The sequence below is a fragment of the Gossypium raimondii genome, chromosome 1 (genome assembly GCF_025698545.1).
Source record: "Gossypium raimondii isolate GPD5lz chromosome 1, ASM2569854v1, whole genome shotgun sequence".
NCBI classification, from domain to species: Eukaryota; Viridiplantae; Streptophyta; class Magnoliopsida; order Malvales; family Malvaceae; genus Gossypium; species Gossypium raimondii.
The window spans coordinates 1,578,215-1,596,238 of NC_068565.1; the positions used below are offsets into that span (position 1 = coordinate 1,578,215).

At 30.5% G+C, this 18,024-nt stretch overlaps 1 protein-coding gene across 1 annotated transcript; it reads right to left on the bottom strand.

Annotated features, from left to right (window-relative positions):
• Window positions 1–76: 76 nt before the first annotated feature.
• Window positions 77–4,994, bottom strand: LOC105774430 (pyruvate dehydrogenase E1 component subunit beta-2, mitochondrial). The gene is made up of 15 exons (XM_052629258.1): window positions 4,941–4,994; window positions 4,778–4,852; window positions 4,068–4,148; window positions 3,927–3,953; window positions 3,746–3,808; window positions 3,547–3,633; window positions 3,027–3,152; window positions 2,696–2,829; window positions 2,523–2,595; window positions 2,318–2,383; window positions 1,492–1,530; window positions 1,282–1,406; window positions 1,073–1,187; window positions 855–961; window positions 77–422 (listed from the first exon to the last, which is right to left on the bottom strand). The coding sequence occupies exons 1-14, from the start codon at window positions 4,962–4,964 to the stop codon at window positions 908–910; spliced, it is 1,089 nt and encodes a 362-aa protein (XP_052485218.1). The 5' UTR covers window positions 4,965–4,994; the 3' UTR covers window positions 77–422; window positions 855–907.
• Between the last annotated feature and the right edge of the window lie 13,030 nt (window positions 4,995–18,024).

Sequence of the window (18,024 nt, forward strand, 5' to 3'; positions counted from 1 at the left end):
AAATATCGAACTTCTTGCCACTCGATCCAACATACGTTAAAAAGTTATCGAAAACTGAAAAAAAAAAACCTTCCACTTGAAAAAAATCTGAATCAAAGATGGTAAAAAATCGACATAGTCTGAAATCCATATATCTTAATCCCCTAAATATTTAAATATGAAATAATCTAAACCCGAAATTGAACACCAATATATGGAGTTTCAAAACAATCCAATCTGAACCCAGCCGAGCCCGTTGGTTTGCCATTTATGAGCTCATTACAACATTAGTTCCTTTCGCACAGTAAACCTTATTTCAAGACATGATAACTTTCATGTTATAGACGTATTAATTCTATTACCTTATGCTACAAAACATAAATCTTGGCTTGAGAAATCAGCTCCTCCCCCCCACAGTGTTGAGAATCGATCTCTCTTGATTCCTGAAAAAGATTCATTGATTATATATATACACGAAGAATCAAATCACATTTTACCCTCTCTATTAAAAAAATGAACAAATTAATCCTAGGAAATTGAACTTTTTCTGTTAAAATTTTCATCCATTTATACTAATAAAAGCTAACGTAGCAGACAAAATAACCGTATAGTTATATGTGATGTGCTATATATACCTCATGTGAATGTACATAGACTAGTTTTTAATAGTAGAAGTAGATAGATCTTTTAACAAAAGGATTTGTTTGCTTTTTGATATAACATGCAAGGACTAATTTACTCAATTTTTTATGCAACTTAATTTCTAGTATAAGAGCCTCTATAGTACTTTTACCGTGTATTTACAAGTATATATTGTTAAAAGCACTATGCCCTCGGCATAAGGCATTAAAATAAGTTGATGCATTAGCACTAACATGTATTAGGAAAAGAAAGCTGCCTGGACTGGTTTTGATTATGGAGCAGCAGCCTACGATACCGATCTATAGCAAGTTCTCTTTGCAGCACGGACTATATCTTCGACCTGCATGATTCATAAATGAATAAAATTATGTGTGTTTGCATGCATATATATACATATATGTGTGTATATGTACTGGTAATTGTAGGAGAATAGGGAGAAATGGTATATCACCTGTGGCACAGCCATTCTCTCGAGATTTGCTGCATATGGCATAGGAACATCAGCTCCGGCGATTCTCTCAACCGGTGCATCGAGATATGCAAAACTTTCCTCCACAATAGATGCGCTGTGTGACAAGTACAGTGCGTCAATATGTGCAAGGGGCAGAATATATATGGGAAGCAGGAATTAAATGGTTTTAAGAGAAAAAAAACTCAAACCAGATTTCAGCACCGACACCGTGCTGTGGAAACGCTTCTTCAACTGTTACTAATCTGTTGGTTTTCCTGACCGAGGCATTGATCGTGGATCTATCTAGTGGCCTAATGGAACGTAAATTTATAACCTGTATTTTTAACAAAAAATAGTCATTAGCAGAATGGTCAAATCAGTTCGAAAGGAGTTGCACTTTCTTCAAGAATAATTATTACCTCAGCATCGATTCCATCCTTTTCAAGCGTCTCGGCTGCCTGAAAGACGAACAATCTCTTAGTTTATAACTCCACAGAGCCAAAATATTAGTACTATATATAAATTCTCAGAAAATAAAACATGCAGTCCTAATATGATACTCGATGTTCTATTAACAAACATTTGCAATCTTTTAACTCCTTCAATTGACCTAAACCATACCATATATTCACTGGTTCTTGAGCCAACAGACGAAAGGTAAAAATACCATGGAGGCCCTTGTATTAGGAGCCGGATTGCATTTTGCCCTTCTCTACTCAAAAAATGGGTAAATTAGTCCCTGTATATTAAATAAAAGAGCAAACAGGTTCTTTTGTTAAAATTTTTATCCATTTTTACTATTAAAAACTGGCCTTATACGTCAACATGAGGTACACGTAGCAGGCTACATGTAACTATTTGGTTATTTTGTCAACCACACCAATTTTTAGCAGCAAAAATGGATGAAATTTTTAACAGGAATGATCAATTTGTTCTTTGATCTAACGTATAGGGACTAATTTGATTATTTTTTGAGTAAGGAGGGAAAAATGCAATTTGACTCTTAATAGAGGGGTTTCCATGGTACTTTTAACAATGATGAAAATATAATCTAAGTCAACATAGGGGCATGCGGAAAACCAGATAAATGAAGTTCCCACCTAAGGCACAACAGCACTTTCCGTGGCCATTAATGATGAACTTGATCTTCTTGTACGTAAGTTCTACCTTATATTATTCCTTTATCTCTTATAAGCATCTTGAATGATAATTGGGCATTCACATATACATGCATACAAGACGTACCTTAAGAGCATAGCCCACCATTTTTGAATAAGCTGCAATGGTCACATCCTTTCCTTTCCTCTCTATCTGTTAGAATAGCGGTTAAAAACTAATGTAAATGTATTAAAATGCGGCTTCATGAGATCCGAGTTATAGCGGAACCGACGGAAGCAAATGGATGAAAATAGTAATAATTACGGCATTGTGATTGAAATTTCAGGGGTACCTTAGCTTTTCCAATTGGAAGACAAAAACTGGAATCGAGAACTTCATCAGAAACAGGGAAGGATTCACCGTATCTGAAGCAGAACAAGTTGAAGTAGCATCAGATGATAACATTCTAATTGAATGCAGACCGGGGCTCGATACATAAGACTCTTAGTTTAATAATTCACTTACAACAACTCATTCTCAAGGAAAACAACCGGGTCAGGATCTCTAATACCAGCTTTGAGAAGTCCACGAGCATCTTCAGAACTGTACGGTGCCAGCACTTTCAACCCAGGACAAGAAGCGTACCATGCGGCATAACACTAAAAAGTAACCAAGATACAAAACAATCGAACAAACTTCTTACTCTATTGAAACAAACAAAGTAAACAATAATCACAACATTTTAGTACAACGTAACTTGATTTTTAACCTCGGGTGGCTTTGGGGAATAAAAGAACGTAGATGCATGTAAATAAAGCAAATAACGGGTGTGAGTAACAGTACTAAGAAATCGAACCTGAGAGTGTTGGGCACCGACACCGGCTGCAGCACCATTAGGACCTCTAAAAACAATGGGTACGGATATCCGGCCAGAAGACATGTAATTTGTCTTTGCGGCAGAGTTAATAATGTGGTCGATTGCCTGCCATAAAGGACAACAGATCAAAGAAAACAATACATCAAATAAAATATCCGATAACAATACATTTTAGAGAAACCAAAATCATTTGTTAACTAATATTAAAAAGAGCAATGTGCACCTCTGAGCAGAACATTCGATGTTGCAATATTCGTAAATTTTAGCATAAAATAATTATACATCCAAATCATTTGCTCTTTTGAACATCCAAGTTCTAGTAAACCACTTATGTTCCTGTATGTTAGGCTTCGAGGCAAAACATGAATGATTCATTCATACAAACTTACCAGGGTTTCAATTGTTAACTTCATCATCTTTTTCGCAACATGCATATGGTAGCACAAAAAGTACCAATATAAGTGTACATAAGCAGAGATACAAGACAGAACTCTCGAACCTGCATGGAGAAGTTAAATGTCATGAACTCCACAACAGGCTTTACACCATAGTAAGCAGCACCAACCGCAATTCCGGTAAAACCAGCCTATGAAACAAGATATAAAAAAAACTGCGGTGAGAAAAAAATGTGATAAGAAACTAAAAGGCATCGATACATGCACGTATAAGAAGGTTTGGCAAGGCAGCAAAAAAATAACCTCAGTAATCGGAGTATCAAGAACCCTCTCGGGTCCGTACTTATCGAGAAGCCCCTTGGTTATCTACAAAAAAAAATGGAAATAAAAGCCAATCTTTAGACATATGTAAAAAATGCTCCTCCAGCCTCTATTTTAAAAGGGTGAAATAATAACTTCATTCTTGCACGAGAAAAATGTCAACCTTGTATGCACCCTGATATTCTCCGACCTGTCGTTTATAATTAACAAAATAAAAAACATAAGAATCGGAATAAAAGCAAAAAGAACAGATTAAAATATGGCTAGAATTATCAAAAAATAGTCCGTGTTAAAATTTTCTCACCTCTTCACCCATCAAAAAGACTTTCGAATCAGCTGACATCTCCTCATCGAGAGCAGAGTTTAATGCCTCTCTTACAGTCATCTGCACATAATTGTCATTATATGTATATGCATATGTATATGTATTATAACACTCCTTGAAAGCTTTGCCTTGCCTTCATCAAAGATTAACAATCACAAAATCCATTTAAAATTTAAGTTCAAGAAAATGAAAACTTCATGCATAAACAAATATACATACAAGCATAACCATATTTGCATATGTGTATTCATTTTTGCAAACACATCTACCAGAAATCACGATCTTCCTAGAGATTTTCAAATTGGTACACACATTCCTAATCAGGGAACACTAACGATCCAATTCGGTAAAACTAATATTCCTGTTAACCTATAGTTTATTATAAATTTATTGAGTAAAAGAAATAATTCATGAACTTCAGAATTTAATTATTTAGAATCATATATTTATATAATATACAAAAACTATATATAAGTTAAAAAAAAATTCGTTTAAAAAAAAAAATTCGTATTCTGTCCTACTAACTGAGACGGAGAAGACTACCCCTAGCAAAGTGCATTCTAATTTCCGTTCCTTGAATAATACCGATCCACGTTCCATGTAACATTGGATTAACACTTGCACTACACAATTTGATATCTAATAGCATTAAACCCTAAACCCAAATTTAAAAAGACAAAAAGAAAAACCTGTTTTGCAGCAGATGAGTAACTTCTCAGCACCGACACGGCAGGTCGAATCTTCTTCAATGACTGTTCCAACATCTGAATAAAAATAAACAAATCATAAAATTAGACCAAAAACAGAAAAAGCCTTATATATAAGAGCAGCTGAGTTTTCCAGAAAAATCACCTTTTGCCTTACAATTCCCAACATCTTTTCCTTCTTCAATTTAGGTTTCTGATTCTATAATCACCAAAAAAACAACATGATTTTTCAATGATTTCAATAATTGCAAAGCAAACCCAGATTCATATAAATCAAACAAGCAAAAAAGAAGAAGCAAGTATTACATTTCAATTACAGCTATGATCAGTATAAAAAGGCTTATTTAAGTTTAACTATGATCAGTGTAAATCAGAAACTTGAATCAAGAAAATAAAATTGATCAAGAAAAATAAACGAAATTATAATTAAAAAATGAGAAATCTAATTCATAACAAAGAAATAAACAAAATAAGAACATACCCTCCTCCTTTTTCCTTCAATAATGATAAAGAAATTAGAATTTTGGGATTTGATTTTTTTTAAAGGGAAATTAATGGGCAAGAAAATGGCTAAAAATAGAAAGGAATTTTAGATACTGGTAGGCAAGCAAGGATAGCTCAACTAAGCTAATCGCTTGACACCAATTCAACTAAATATTAATTTAAAATTTTGAAAGACAAGTACTATAAAAAAGGGTTATTCTAACATTTGGTACCTAAGTTTAATTTTATCCTAATTTGGTACTTGAGATTCATTTAAATGTTCAATTTATTACTGTGAAAAATACAACATCGATAATGACAATGTATTACAAAAATAAAAATAAAGAACGTAAATTTTTACATGGAAAAGCACGGTAGAGGAGAAGATAATTCACTATGTCTAATTCGAATGATTACTATTTAAACACCTTATTTTAATCAACATCAAATAGATGAAGTGTAATGAGGTTGAAAACCTTATTCTAAAATAAAATAAAAGAAGTGTAGCTCTATATGGATTTTACTTTTATTTTATTTTATTTTACCATTGTATTTTATTTTAATAAGGATTCAGGTGACTCAATTTTAACAATTACCCATACCAATCAACATAACGTGTGCTCCAGAAAAAATTGTAGGTACTTAATTGGGGCAGAAGGATGGTAAAAATATCATGGAGGCTCCTATACTAGGAGTCAATTTGCATTTTGCCCCATTTACTCAAGGAATGGCAAATTAGCCTTTGTATGTTAGATTAAAAAACAAAGTGGTCCTTTTTGTTAACAATTTCATCTATTTCAATTGTTAAAAATTTGCGTGACTAATGGAATAACTAGACAGTTATACATAGCATACCATGTGTATCTTATGCTGACGTACGAGGACTAGTTTTTAACAGTAAAAATAGATAGATTTTTTAAACAAAAGGACTAGTTTGCTTTTTATCTAATGTATAGGGACTAAATTGCTCATTTTTTAAGTAGATGGGACAAAATGTAATCTACTTTCTAGTACAAGGGCCTCCATAGTACTTTTGCAAAAAAAAATTTCAAGTATCAAACTAAACACTAAAACCTAATTCAGGTATTTAAATGAGATAAAGAAAAACTCAAGTATCAAATTGAAAAAAATTCAGGTACCAATTTGAGACAAAAAACTCAAGTACCAAATTAAACATTGAAGCCAAACTCAGGTACAAAATAATATATTGACCCTAAAAATATAAAATAATTTAATCTCTTGGCAATTTTTTTCCAATTTGGTCTTTGGACTTTTTTTCGTCCATGTTGGTGATAGTATTTGATAACTTTTCCAATTTGATCCTTAAATTTAGATTCCATTAACATGTGATGATGCAACATTCTAAGACGGTACCAAATCGATTCTAAGTTCCACAAATAGCCCCAAACTGGATAGTTCTTACATTACAACATCAACAAGTGATCCAAGGTTTCTTCCTTAGTTGAGCAAAGAGGGTCATAAATTATTGCACGGTTTTCAAAAAAATTATAGTTTGAATGTGAGTTTTGATTTTTTATAAATATTTTCGATTAATATTTTGTTGTTGATTTATTTTAAAAAGTTGTTGTTGAAAGAAACTGATTCTTTTAAAAGAAGTTTTTGAATTGTCATCCATTAAGTAACTGATCGAATCATCAACAATGGTAGGAATGATAACTCGGGCGGTACCATACTAGACCTGTCCATGGGCCGGGTGGCCCGGCCCGGCCCGACGCCCCGCCCGAAATATGGGAGGGTTCGGGTAAAAATATAGGCTCGAAATATGGGCTTAGGCAAAAAAATGAGGCCCGTTTAAAAAACGGGCCGGGCCTCGGGCAACACTTTTTTGGCCCGGGCCCGGCCCAAATATAATAAATATATATTTTTTATTTTTTATTTTTAAAATACTTTTAAAATAATTTTTTTTATTTTTTTATTTTTAAAATAAATTTTTAATGTTTATTTTAAAAATGGGCAGGCCGGGCCGGGCTCGGGCTTATGATATTTTTCTCGGGCCGGGCCTGGGCAAAATTTTAGGCCCATACTTGTAAGTGTGTGGCTTCTATTCCTTAGGTTGGTGGTTCAAGTCTCTTCGCGTGCGTAGGTGATTTACATGGCTAATATTAAGCACAATGTTAGCACTACTTCTCTCTTGAGCCATGCACGTCATATCTCTATGAATCAAGGCACTTTCCTTACATGAATCCTTGGGACGCTCAACTGAGGTAATACCTATCATTATTGATAATTCAACGGACAACACTTCCAAAATTATTGTCCAAGGAGCCGCCTCCCTAACTTAAGTACTTAATTGAAAAAAGATTATGGTACATGAGCCATTCTCTATGCTTGTTTATATAAAACATAATGACTTATTTGATTCTCTAATTTTACAAAAAGAAAAGTATTTTAGTTTGTTATTTGATTTTTCGTTTCTTTTAACTCTTAAATTTACATTTTTTTGTCAAATTACCTTCAAAATTGATGGAAAAGTTGACATTTGTAACTTTGTTGACGTGACGTCTACGTTGCTGACCACGTATATGTCACATAAATAAATAATTTTTAACAATTTAAAATATTAAAAATATATATTTTCATATTAAATAATTTATTTTGGCATTTTGGAAAATAAATAAACCAAAAATAAAGAGAAAAAAATCAACAAAACAAATAGAAAGAAACAAGAAATGAAAATAAGTGAAAAAAAAAAAATGGACATGGCCCAAATTGGAAAAGAGAAAACCCAAGCCTAATGTCCAAAAATCATATTTGGGTCTAAAAGCAAAATTAAATTCTAAATCAATATTTTCAAAACCAAAATAAATCGAGAATTAATATTAATGGAGCGGTAAATTTGAATTATAAATTTTGAGACATTAAATTTTATAATCTTTTGAAGGATTAAATTATAATTTCTTTTATTTTGAAGAAATCAAAATTAAATTTTAAGGAGTTATAGTGCAATTGTACCGTAAGAGTGACTTAAATTTTTATAATTTTTAAAGGGATTAAAAGTAATTTTTTTTTTAGAAGCCAAGGCCCCTCCTTAACACCACACCGGGAAACTTCATTTTATTATCAATATTTCCTCTTGCCTTTTGGTCGGGTCGATTTTGAGTTAGGCTTATGCATATGATATCAACGATATACATTGCACAAGCTCGACTTGATCCAATGTGGGGTCAAATTCTACCCCAATCTACTCGTATATGTAAATGGATAAACAAACCCATTTAAGCCACTAATATCATTATTTCACTCCCAACTCAAACAACAGTCGTTAAATTATGCTATTTACAAAATCGTATGTGGCAAAAATATTATCGCATGTATAGTACCATTTCAGCTTGCTACTTTCACGTAATACTTTCAAAAAATATAACCACGTTATTTTATTTCACGGATGTAGTGCTTATTGTTCAAGTCAAAATCATTTTGAAGGAGTTCTTTACAAATACAATATGGTCACAAAGAAGATACATCCCGAGTAATTATAATTAGAACAAAACCGATACAGAATACAATCAAATTGAAATTCGAAATAAAACTAAAAGCTAAATTAAATTTAAAAGAGAACCCACGTATTTACGTAAAATAAAACTCAAATTTGAGTCACAAAAATATAAATATATTTCATAATTTATGGATATGATTATCTACTGAAGATTTTTTCTGTTTCATGCTCTTGTTCTTTTGCATGACCTGTTTCTTCATCAACTTTAGTCAACAAATATAATCATTTATATGAACACATTATTTGAATCTAAAATTATAAAATTAAATTAAATGTGTAATATTATACCAAAATTTCAATTCTACTAATACCTCGGAGTGCCTAAACTAATGGGGAACAATGCCTAGGTCACGAGATTAAGTCAAACTATGCCAAACTCTTCAGTTTATCAGCCTCAGAGACACTTAAGTGTTGAGCAGTTAGACTCTAATAGGTCTCGTATTGTCTTTGGTCGGAGTTTTGTCACCCTATTCTGTCGAAAACGCTGGTGAATTTATAGAGCAAGAACATCTTGAAATATCTGAACAAGTAGCACAATGTCAAATGGAGCTAACTCAAGTATTAATATTATTCTTTTTAATTTTAATTATTATATATATGTTAAGCCAAACCATAGTACAATAATGTGATGTGAGGATTTTGGTTCTGTCCATACCAATTATGAAGTAAAAATCCACGTGTTTCGAACATGAAGTTGATATATCTATTTTATAAGTGTATAATATTGCATTTTTTTGTGGTTAGCTGAACCATGCAAGAAAGGCAAAAACTCAGGAATTCTAATATAAATATAAAAGTTCAATCGGTTCGTACTGGTTCTCGAGCCAACCAGCAGTCTAATGCCTTTCTCTGTACTGATATCTCAATTAGTTCTCAGTCTGATTCAAAGAGCCATGCCTATAGCTCCTCGTACGTTCCGTCCCTATAATTTATAAATAGATATTAATAACTTTATTTAAACATAGTTCCTAAACCCGATATCCTAAACTTTATAAACTCAAATCCTAATCTCGAAACTCTAGAAAAATATAAGGTATATCTATGTCCGCTATACAGTCCATAAAGCCAATCCTTTCGAGGTTCATGACTACTCCTTCCGACAATATCATCTTTAATATTTAAATATTAGTATTTATTTACAAGTCCCTCACTATTTCCTATTCCACCCAATAATAATACATTATATTATTCACCGAAAATAGATAAAACTATCAATACATCGAATATGGAATATTATTGCATTCAAGAAAATACAGCAAAGCATACAGTTGGGGTCCTTGATGCTTGTAGGAATCTGAACATGTCTGAATTTTTATTTGTTCTTGGATTGGACACGCATTGTATTATGATACCAAAGGCATATAACATCCAAATATCACACTATAAAACAATACAAAATAAACAGCGAAAACGCCTATACGTTCAAACATGCCCCATAATGTTAAGTTGCAAAACAAAATTTGAACTTAAAAAGGTGGCTTATATTCTCTAGAGGTGTCCATGGTCGGATATGCTATTTGTCATCGTGTTAGGTTGGATTTAAGTCTAGTTTAATAATATCAATGTCATCCGTTTATGTTTAAGTTCGATTTAACTTGTTGATTGAGTTTTAGTTCGGCTGACATTGACATTGTTATCAGTGCAATAAGACATAAGTTTGAGCACGCTCTAACGCGTATTGCCTCCTATTTATGGGTTGGGAAGGGATTACGGAAAGTTATAGGAGCATCGTTTTAGAAAAAAAAAGTTCGATTTAAATATGAGCCTCTAATTTTATTTAAATACGGTTTATTTATAAGTTGAAGTATTTTGGAAGTCCTTTTATTACAGGGATTAGATTAAATTAGCTACTCTATTATTAAACGGATCAATGTAGTCCTTATACAATTAATAATATAGGGATTAATTTGATCAAATTATTATGATAGAGGGATCTCCCATGTACATTCACCTTTATTTATATATAGTTAATATAAACTTGTTTATGTTGGTGCGTATTATTTTTCTATTTTTTTCCAAGAAAATGTATTGTTGATGCATAGGCTACGATGTACCTATGAACCGATGTTGGCACTTCTCATACCAAAATCGTAAATTAAGTTTAAACTGTGTTAACAACCTTTTGTCTTTAATCTTTTATACTTTTTGTGTTTGTTTATCGGTGTATCATTCGGGGTATCCACATCTCTTACCGTACCTCACTACCATATTTCGAATTTTTAATTAATATTTTTATATTTTTATTAAATAAAACACGACTTATCAGATATTTTATTATTGTAATATAATATAATTTAAAAATATTAGAATTTAAGCTCGGCCTACTTGTTAAAGAGTTTAACTTTATCATTTTGTCCAAATCCTTTAAAATATAATATAGTATAACTCGACTCTTGCGTAGATTTAATTATGGTATTAGATTCTAAAATTCATATTTTATTAAAGGTTTAATATAATATTTGGTACATGAACTTGACATTTTTTCCTAATTTGGTACCTAAACTTTTTTGGGCCCAATTTGATACTTGAACTTGGCATTTTTCTAATTTGGCACCTAAATATTAAATGTTATACAAATTACATAAAACACTAGCGGTGTTAAAATTTTTTGTTATGCTACAAAAATATTGTCAGTATTAGAGGAAATTCATGTTTAAAAATAGTATTGAGCTATGCTTAACTAATTAATATTAAATAAGAAAAAATATTTTTAAAACCCCAAATTAAAACAAATTCATTATTTTCAATTAATAAATTAATTAATTAATTAATTAAAACTAAAAGTAATTGAACATACAAAATGCAAAAAAAAATCATATCATCTATCACATGTCGTTCATACATTGATTATTTTTCTACTTCATAAAAAAAATAACATTGTTAGTATATTGGAGTAATTTGTAAAACATTTAACAAGTACCAAATTAAGAAAAGAGTCAAGTACCAATTGGACCCCCAAAAAGTTTTAAGTACTAACTTAAGAAAAGTGTCAAGTTTAGATACCAAATTAGGAAAAATGTCAAGTTTGGGGTACTAATTAGACTAAAAAAGTTTAGGTACCAAATTAGTAAAAATGTCAAATTCAAATACCAAATATTATATTAAGCCTTTTGTAAATTAAAAGGGTAGTGTTATATTTTGATGAGTCAATTATTGATTATGAAAATTCATAAGCACTTTTTTTTCTTATAAGACATTATCAATAATAAATATCTCAAACTTTATTAATTATTTAAATATATACACATATAATTATAAAAAGAAAATGCAAGGTAAAAACCATAATGAAATTTAAAGAGTTAAATTATATTTTAAGTCTCTGTATTTTTCATATATTTAAAATTTAGTCCCTCTAATTTTATTTTCAGAAATTTAATTCTGTACTTTTCAATTTTTAAAATTCAGGTCCATACAAGTATTAGTCATACCATATCAATTAGGTTCAATTATTAACACCATTAAAACGTACAAAGAGCACAGGGATTTGGGTATATTTTAATCTTTAAACAGGTTTTGTTTTTCTTCCTCAACTCCATTTCTCAAACCTAATACTTTCATCCAAACCATCCCAAAAAACTAATAAAACTTTGAACTTGAACAGGTGGGTCGACGCTCAAAAAAGCCTTAAAGGGGGCAACTTGGATCACCAAGATTGGGTCATCTAAAAATCTGGTTAAACACTACCACAAAATTTATGAAATAAGAAACAAGATACATGAATCCATACAAGTATTAATCACACCAATATCAATCAAGTCCAATCGTTAACATCGTTAAAACGTACAAAGAGCACAGGGACTTCGAACTATTTTAACCTTTAAACAGGTTGTTTTTGCTTCCTTAACTTTATTTCTCAGACCAAATACTTTCATCCAAATCACCCCAAAGATCAAAATGAGTCTTCGAGCTTGAACAGGGAGTTCGACCCTCGAACAAGCCCTAAGGGGGCAGCTTGGATCACCATGATTGAGTGGTCTAAAAATATTGTTAAACCCTACCCCAGAATTCATGAACAAAAACAAGATACATGAACCCATACAAGTATTAATCACACCAATAACAATCAGGTCTAATTATTAACACCATTAAAGCGTACACAAAGCACAGAGATTTGGATATATTTTAACTTCTAAACAGGTTTTTTTTCTTCTTCAACTCAATTTCTTGAGCCTATTTCTTTCATCTAAACCAAACAATAAGTCGAGCTTGAACAAGTCACCCAACCATGAAAAAACCCTAAGGGGCAGCTTGGATCACCATGATTGGGTGGTCTAAAAACATGGTTAAACCCTACCACAAATGCCAATAATATATGAAAATATGCATGTCATTATCTACAAAGCCAATAATGAATGATAGGGGGTGGTGAACTGGCTTTGCGTTAGTGAATCAAAGAAGGCAAGCCACAAATTTTTTTCATGTTCATATCATCGTGGCCAAAAAGTTTTTCAACACTACATATAATGTCTATCTTTTCCCCCTTTTGCATACAACAGTGTTCCTATAATTGAATTATAGGGATATATACAAAATTAAATAAATAATGAAAATGAAGGTTCAATCTATGTAACTCAAATTATGATCCATAAATGTCATCAAATTCGACCCCACATAATTCTTTTGAAAACAAATGTTTGGGAATTGGTAGTGTATATCAAACCATAAATTTTCGGTCCATCAACTGTGAATTTATTCGAGGATGTTGTTACAGAGACAATCAAGGGATTTGGGGTCCTTAAAACTAAAAAAAAATACAAAATTTTAAGTTAATTTTATGATAAATTTGCGTTTTGATTGCCTCTGAAGTTTAATATTCAGTTTGGTCCCTAAAAAAATTTTAGAAATTGTAAAATTTTACGTTAATATAGCGATGAATTTGGAGTCTAGCTCTCTTGAATATTTATAATTCAAATTTGTCTCCAGGAAATTTTGGCTTTGCCCCTAAATTTATTCAATTGATCATTATTTTTGAATAATCTCATTATAGGTTCTGATCATATCTATATATTTTTACACAATATGTAGAACTACCCATAGTCCCTACTCAACCCATAAATGGAAGGATAATACGCTTCAGCGCACTCAAACCTACGTCCTCCTACATTGAATATATTTATACCAAATGTATGGTCCTATATCACACATTTAGCTAAAATTTTAAAAACGTCTCTGGACTTTAGTTATTTATCTAGATAAGCCCATAATTTTTAAGGTGTTGTTTGATATACTAAATTTAAATTTAATACTAAATTTGGATTGTAAAATTTGTTTGGTATTTATTGAAAATTAAGTGTTGAATATATAAATATATTGTTTAGTAAATGTAAATTTTAAAAATCTCAAGAAAATTAAATATTATTATTTATTTAATATTTAATTTCCAATCATAAATACAGAAAATGTGTCTTAAAAATATCATAAATATAGGTTCTGATCATATTCGTTTTTTTTTTACACAATGCCTAGAACTGTCCATAGTCCCACACCAGCTCATAAATATATAGGAGGATAATGCGCTTCAGCGCGCTCGAACCCGCATGAGTAACAATACCCATACCAATCGAGCTAAGACTTAATCGACTATTTGATTTTTTATTTATTTAAAAGAATAATTTAAATAAAAGGATAAAGTTTAACAACTTTATTTATTAATTTAATCCTAATATTTATCTTAAATCCCATAAAAAGGTGACTTATGTATGCATGGAGAGCCAAACCTTTATTCATCAATGATTAATTAATCAAGTGGAAGGAGAATCTATTTTTAATCCATAAAAGTAAAATATATTTTATGATCATTAAGGAAATGATTAGGGAAATGATAAAGATAGTGCTTCTTTATTATTTTTGGTCAAATTCTGCTACTAGTCCCTGTATTATACATAAGTCAAGTATTCAGTCCTTTGTACTCTATTTTGATTCTTTTAGTCCCTGTGCTTTTCAAGGTCTGAAAATTCGGTTATGACCTGAATGGTAATAGTTAAATCCATTAGATCAGATTCTATTATTAGCCTCCTACTACATGTAAATTGAAGATTCAATCCATGTTCTTCAATCTGATCATTTCAGTCCATATACTTTTCAACTTTAAAATCATTAACTGAAATCAGCAGACTGACATAATATTACACATGATAATATATTTACCATGTATAAAACTTTAAAAATAGCATAATTTAACTCACCTATCATCTGGGTCACAAGAGCTAAAATCGACCGGATTTAAATATGAGGACAACCTCCGCAACTTACAATAATACAAGGACTAACAACATAAATTAACCTTTAATTTTTCTTTCTTTCTTTTTTGTGGGTTTTAACTTTAAATCACTTTTAATTATTTTTAAAGAAACTTTGAAATAACTTGCGATGATGCTTAGCTACAAGTCAAATCAAATTGGAGGCAAAAGATTTTAAAGATGAGGTGAAGCACTCCCCCCCCCCCCCCAAAAAAAAAAAGGACGTTGTTATCTAATAAAATGATTAATTTTGCATTTCAGTCCAAAAAGAATGATGTCATGAAAAATAAAAGCTTAATTAAATTAAAGGACGAAATTAAAACATTAAACAAAATCTTCATTTTGTCACTTATGGCATCTGGAAAGCTAGAGATAGCTAGCAATCAAATACCATTACTAGGAGTCCCCAAATAATTTGACTTATAATCATGCAAATCATGTGTAAAATTTTTCAACAAATTAAATATATTTGACTCTATCGATAAACTAGATTTAGGGTCGGAAATTTAATTAAAATATTTTTAGGGTCAAAATATAATTTATCTTGATTAATTTATAATTTCATAATTTTAAGGGATTAAAAGTATTTTTTATTTTTGAGGTTAAAGTGCAATTTTACCATATATTAACTTGTAATTTTATTGTTTAGGAGGAACTGAACTAACAATTTTTCATTTTGCGGTTGGTTTTAAAAATACATGTATGATAAATAAAATTATATTAAAATTTTTAACGTTGTATAGTAGTAAAAGTTAAATATTAAAAAAATGAAATTGCAATAATATTCGGATTCTACTAGCAATGTATCAAATATTTATATGTGAATCTAAGGTAGGAGGAGGGTAGGCAAGTGGGAAGAGCATTCGCTTTTTTCAGTCGATATGATCAATTTTTTATTTAACCGACTATAATCTACAGAAAACCAATATGATCCAGTTAGAGCTTAAAAATCGACATAACCAGATCGACTTTAGGTCGGTTGGTTAATTGACTTAACCGACTTTAGTTATTGGGTTTGAATAATATATATTTATATTTTATATGATAAAATTGTACTTTGACCTCTTAAAACAAATTTTTTTTATTTAATCCATTGAAAAATGATGAAATCATAGGTAATGTGCATTCTAAAACTACACTTTAACCTCATAAAGAATTATAATCCAATCTCAACCTTTGAAAAGATTACTGGTTTCACCCCTGACCTCGATAATAGAAATATTTAATTTTACAAGTTTCAAATATTAATTTTCTTTTACTATGTAGTAAAAACATAAGTTAATTTTTTAACCTTACTCGTAAAATATATCACTTATTTTATTATATATGTACAGAATATCGGCGAAATAATTTAGAGTGTATTTGAATAAAGAATTTTAAACTTTTGATATTTTTAAAATGCTAGTATTTTAGAATTCATAAATTCAAAATACTAGGGTTTGCATTGCTTTGTTTGGATAAATAATCGATTTAGAAAAATTAGGATAATAAAACTTTACAAATTAAAAATAATTATATTAATAATATTCAATATCATATCATTATATTTGTAAAATTTTATAAATAGTTTTAATAATATTAAATATAAAATATGTATTATAATTAAATAAAAATAAATATTAAAGATTAAGTTTTTATCTTATAGTGGGATCATGTAATAGTTTGATGGTCAAAGGTGTTCATTGCCCCAGGTGTGGCCTGAGTTCGAGTTGCGCTAGTCGAGTTTGTTGTTTGGGCTTTGCCCTGTTATTGCAATTCACCAAAAAAATTATCTTATAGTGGGATTATGTAATAGTTTGATGGTCAAAGGTATTCATTGCCCCAGGTGTGGCCTGGGTTCGAGTCGCGCTAGTCGAGTTTGTTATTCGGGCTTTGTCCTATTATTGCAATTCACCAAAAAAGTTTTATCTTATAGTGGGATCATGTAATAGTTTGAGGGTCAAATGTATTCATTGCCCCAGGTGTGGCTTGAATTCGAGCTTTGCGTTAGTCGAATTTGTTCTTTTTCACCAAAAAAAAAAGGAACTTTGCCACTTTGGTCGATTAAGTCTTAATTCGATTGGCATGGGTATTGTTGTCAATATAGGAAAACGTAGATTTAAGTGCGTTGAAGCACATTATCTTTCTATTTAAGGGTTGAGAAGAGGTGCATTGTGTCAAAGATAACAAATATAATCGAAGATTATCTTACAAATTTCTCATCGTCTAAAAGAATTTCATGTGGTGGAATAAGTCCAAGAAACAAAAAGAAGTTGTTGATAATTCATTTTACATAAAGAATATCTGTCTGGCAAGCTTTGTGCTCGACACGTGGAATTCTTACACAAATCCGAACCACACATGATTGCTGCAAAAAAGAAGGATAACATCATCTTTATTTGTTTTTTCATCTCTTTTTTTTTTCTTTTTTTTTGTAATTTTTATCCCTTTTTATCTTGTTTCATTTTCACATCAACCAATAAATATTAATATATTAATATAATTTTGTGTCGATTTTATAATAAAAAAAAGAGAAAAACATTGTCAAATAATCACATATATAATTTTCGGGAAATCAAGATAAAAAAATTACTATATTTTGAGGGATTAAATTTAAAAATCATGACAAAGGTCATTCCTACTTTAACCAGTAGTCAAAGATTCGATTTTTACTCCGAGTATGGAACAACTTTACCCCTTAATGGACCTACAAAATGTAAAGAAGTAGTTACTAAATTCGCTCCGATAAATACCCTGAGAAATAAAATGGAAAGTTAAAAATGTTGTTATAAAACGACTTAAAAGTAAATAACTAATTTTCTAAGAGGGGCTGAAAATACTATTTACCCAAAGAATTAAAAAAATTTAAATTGAATTATTGATATATTAGAGGACTAAAATGCAATTTACATATTTAATTAAGAGAGTCAATGACACTAATATAAAATATATTTCAAAAAAAAGATTCATATATTCAAACTGAATTCATGGCCGAAACTTATCTAAATTAT

Coding starts and splice junctions, on each gene's coding strand:
- LOC105774430 (XM_052629258.1), bottom strand. CDS start 4,964: ATGTTGGGAATTGTAAGGCAAAAG. Junction 3,954..4,067: donor TCTTTTTGATGGGTGAAGAG/GTGAGAAAATTT, acceptor TATAAACGACAG/GTCGGAGAATATCAGGGTGC. Junction 2,596..2,695: donor TTCCTTGAGAATGAGTTGTT/GTAAGTGAATTA, acceptor GTTCTGCTTCAG/ATACGGTGAATCCTTCCCTG.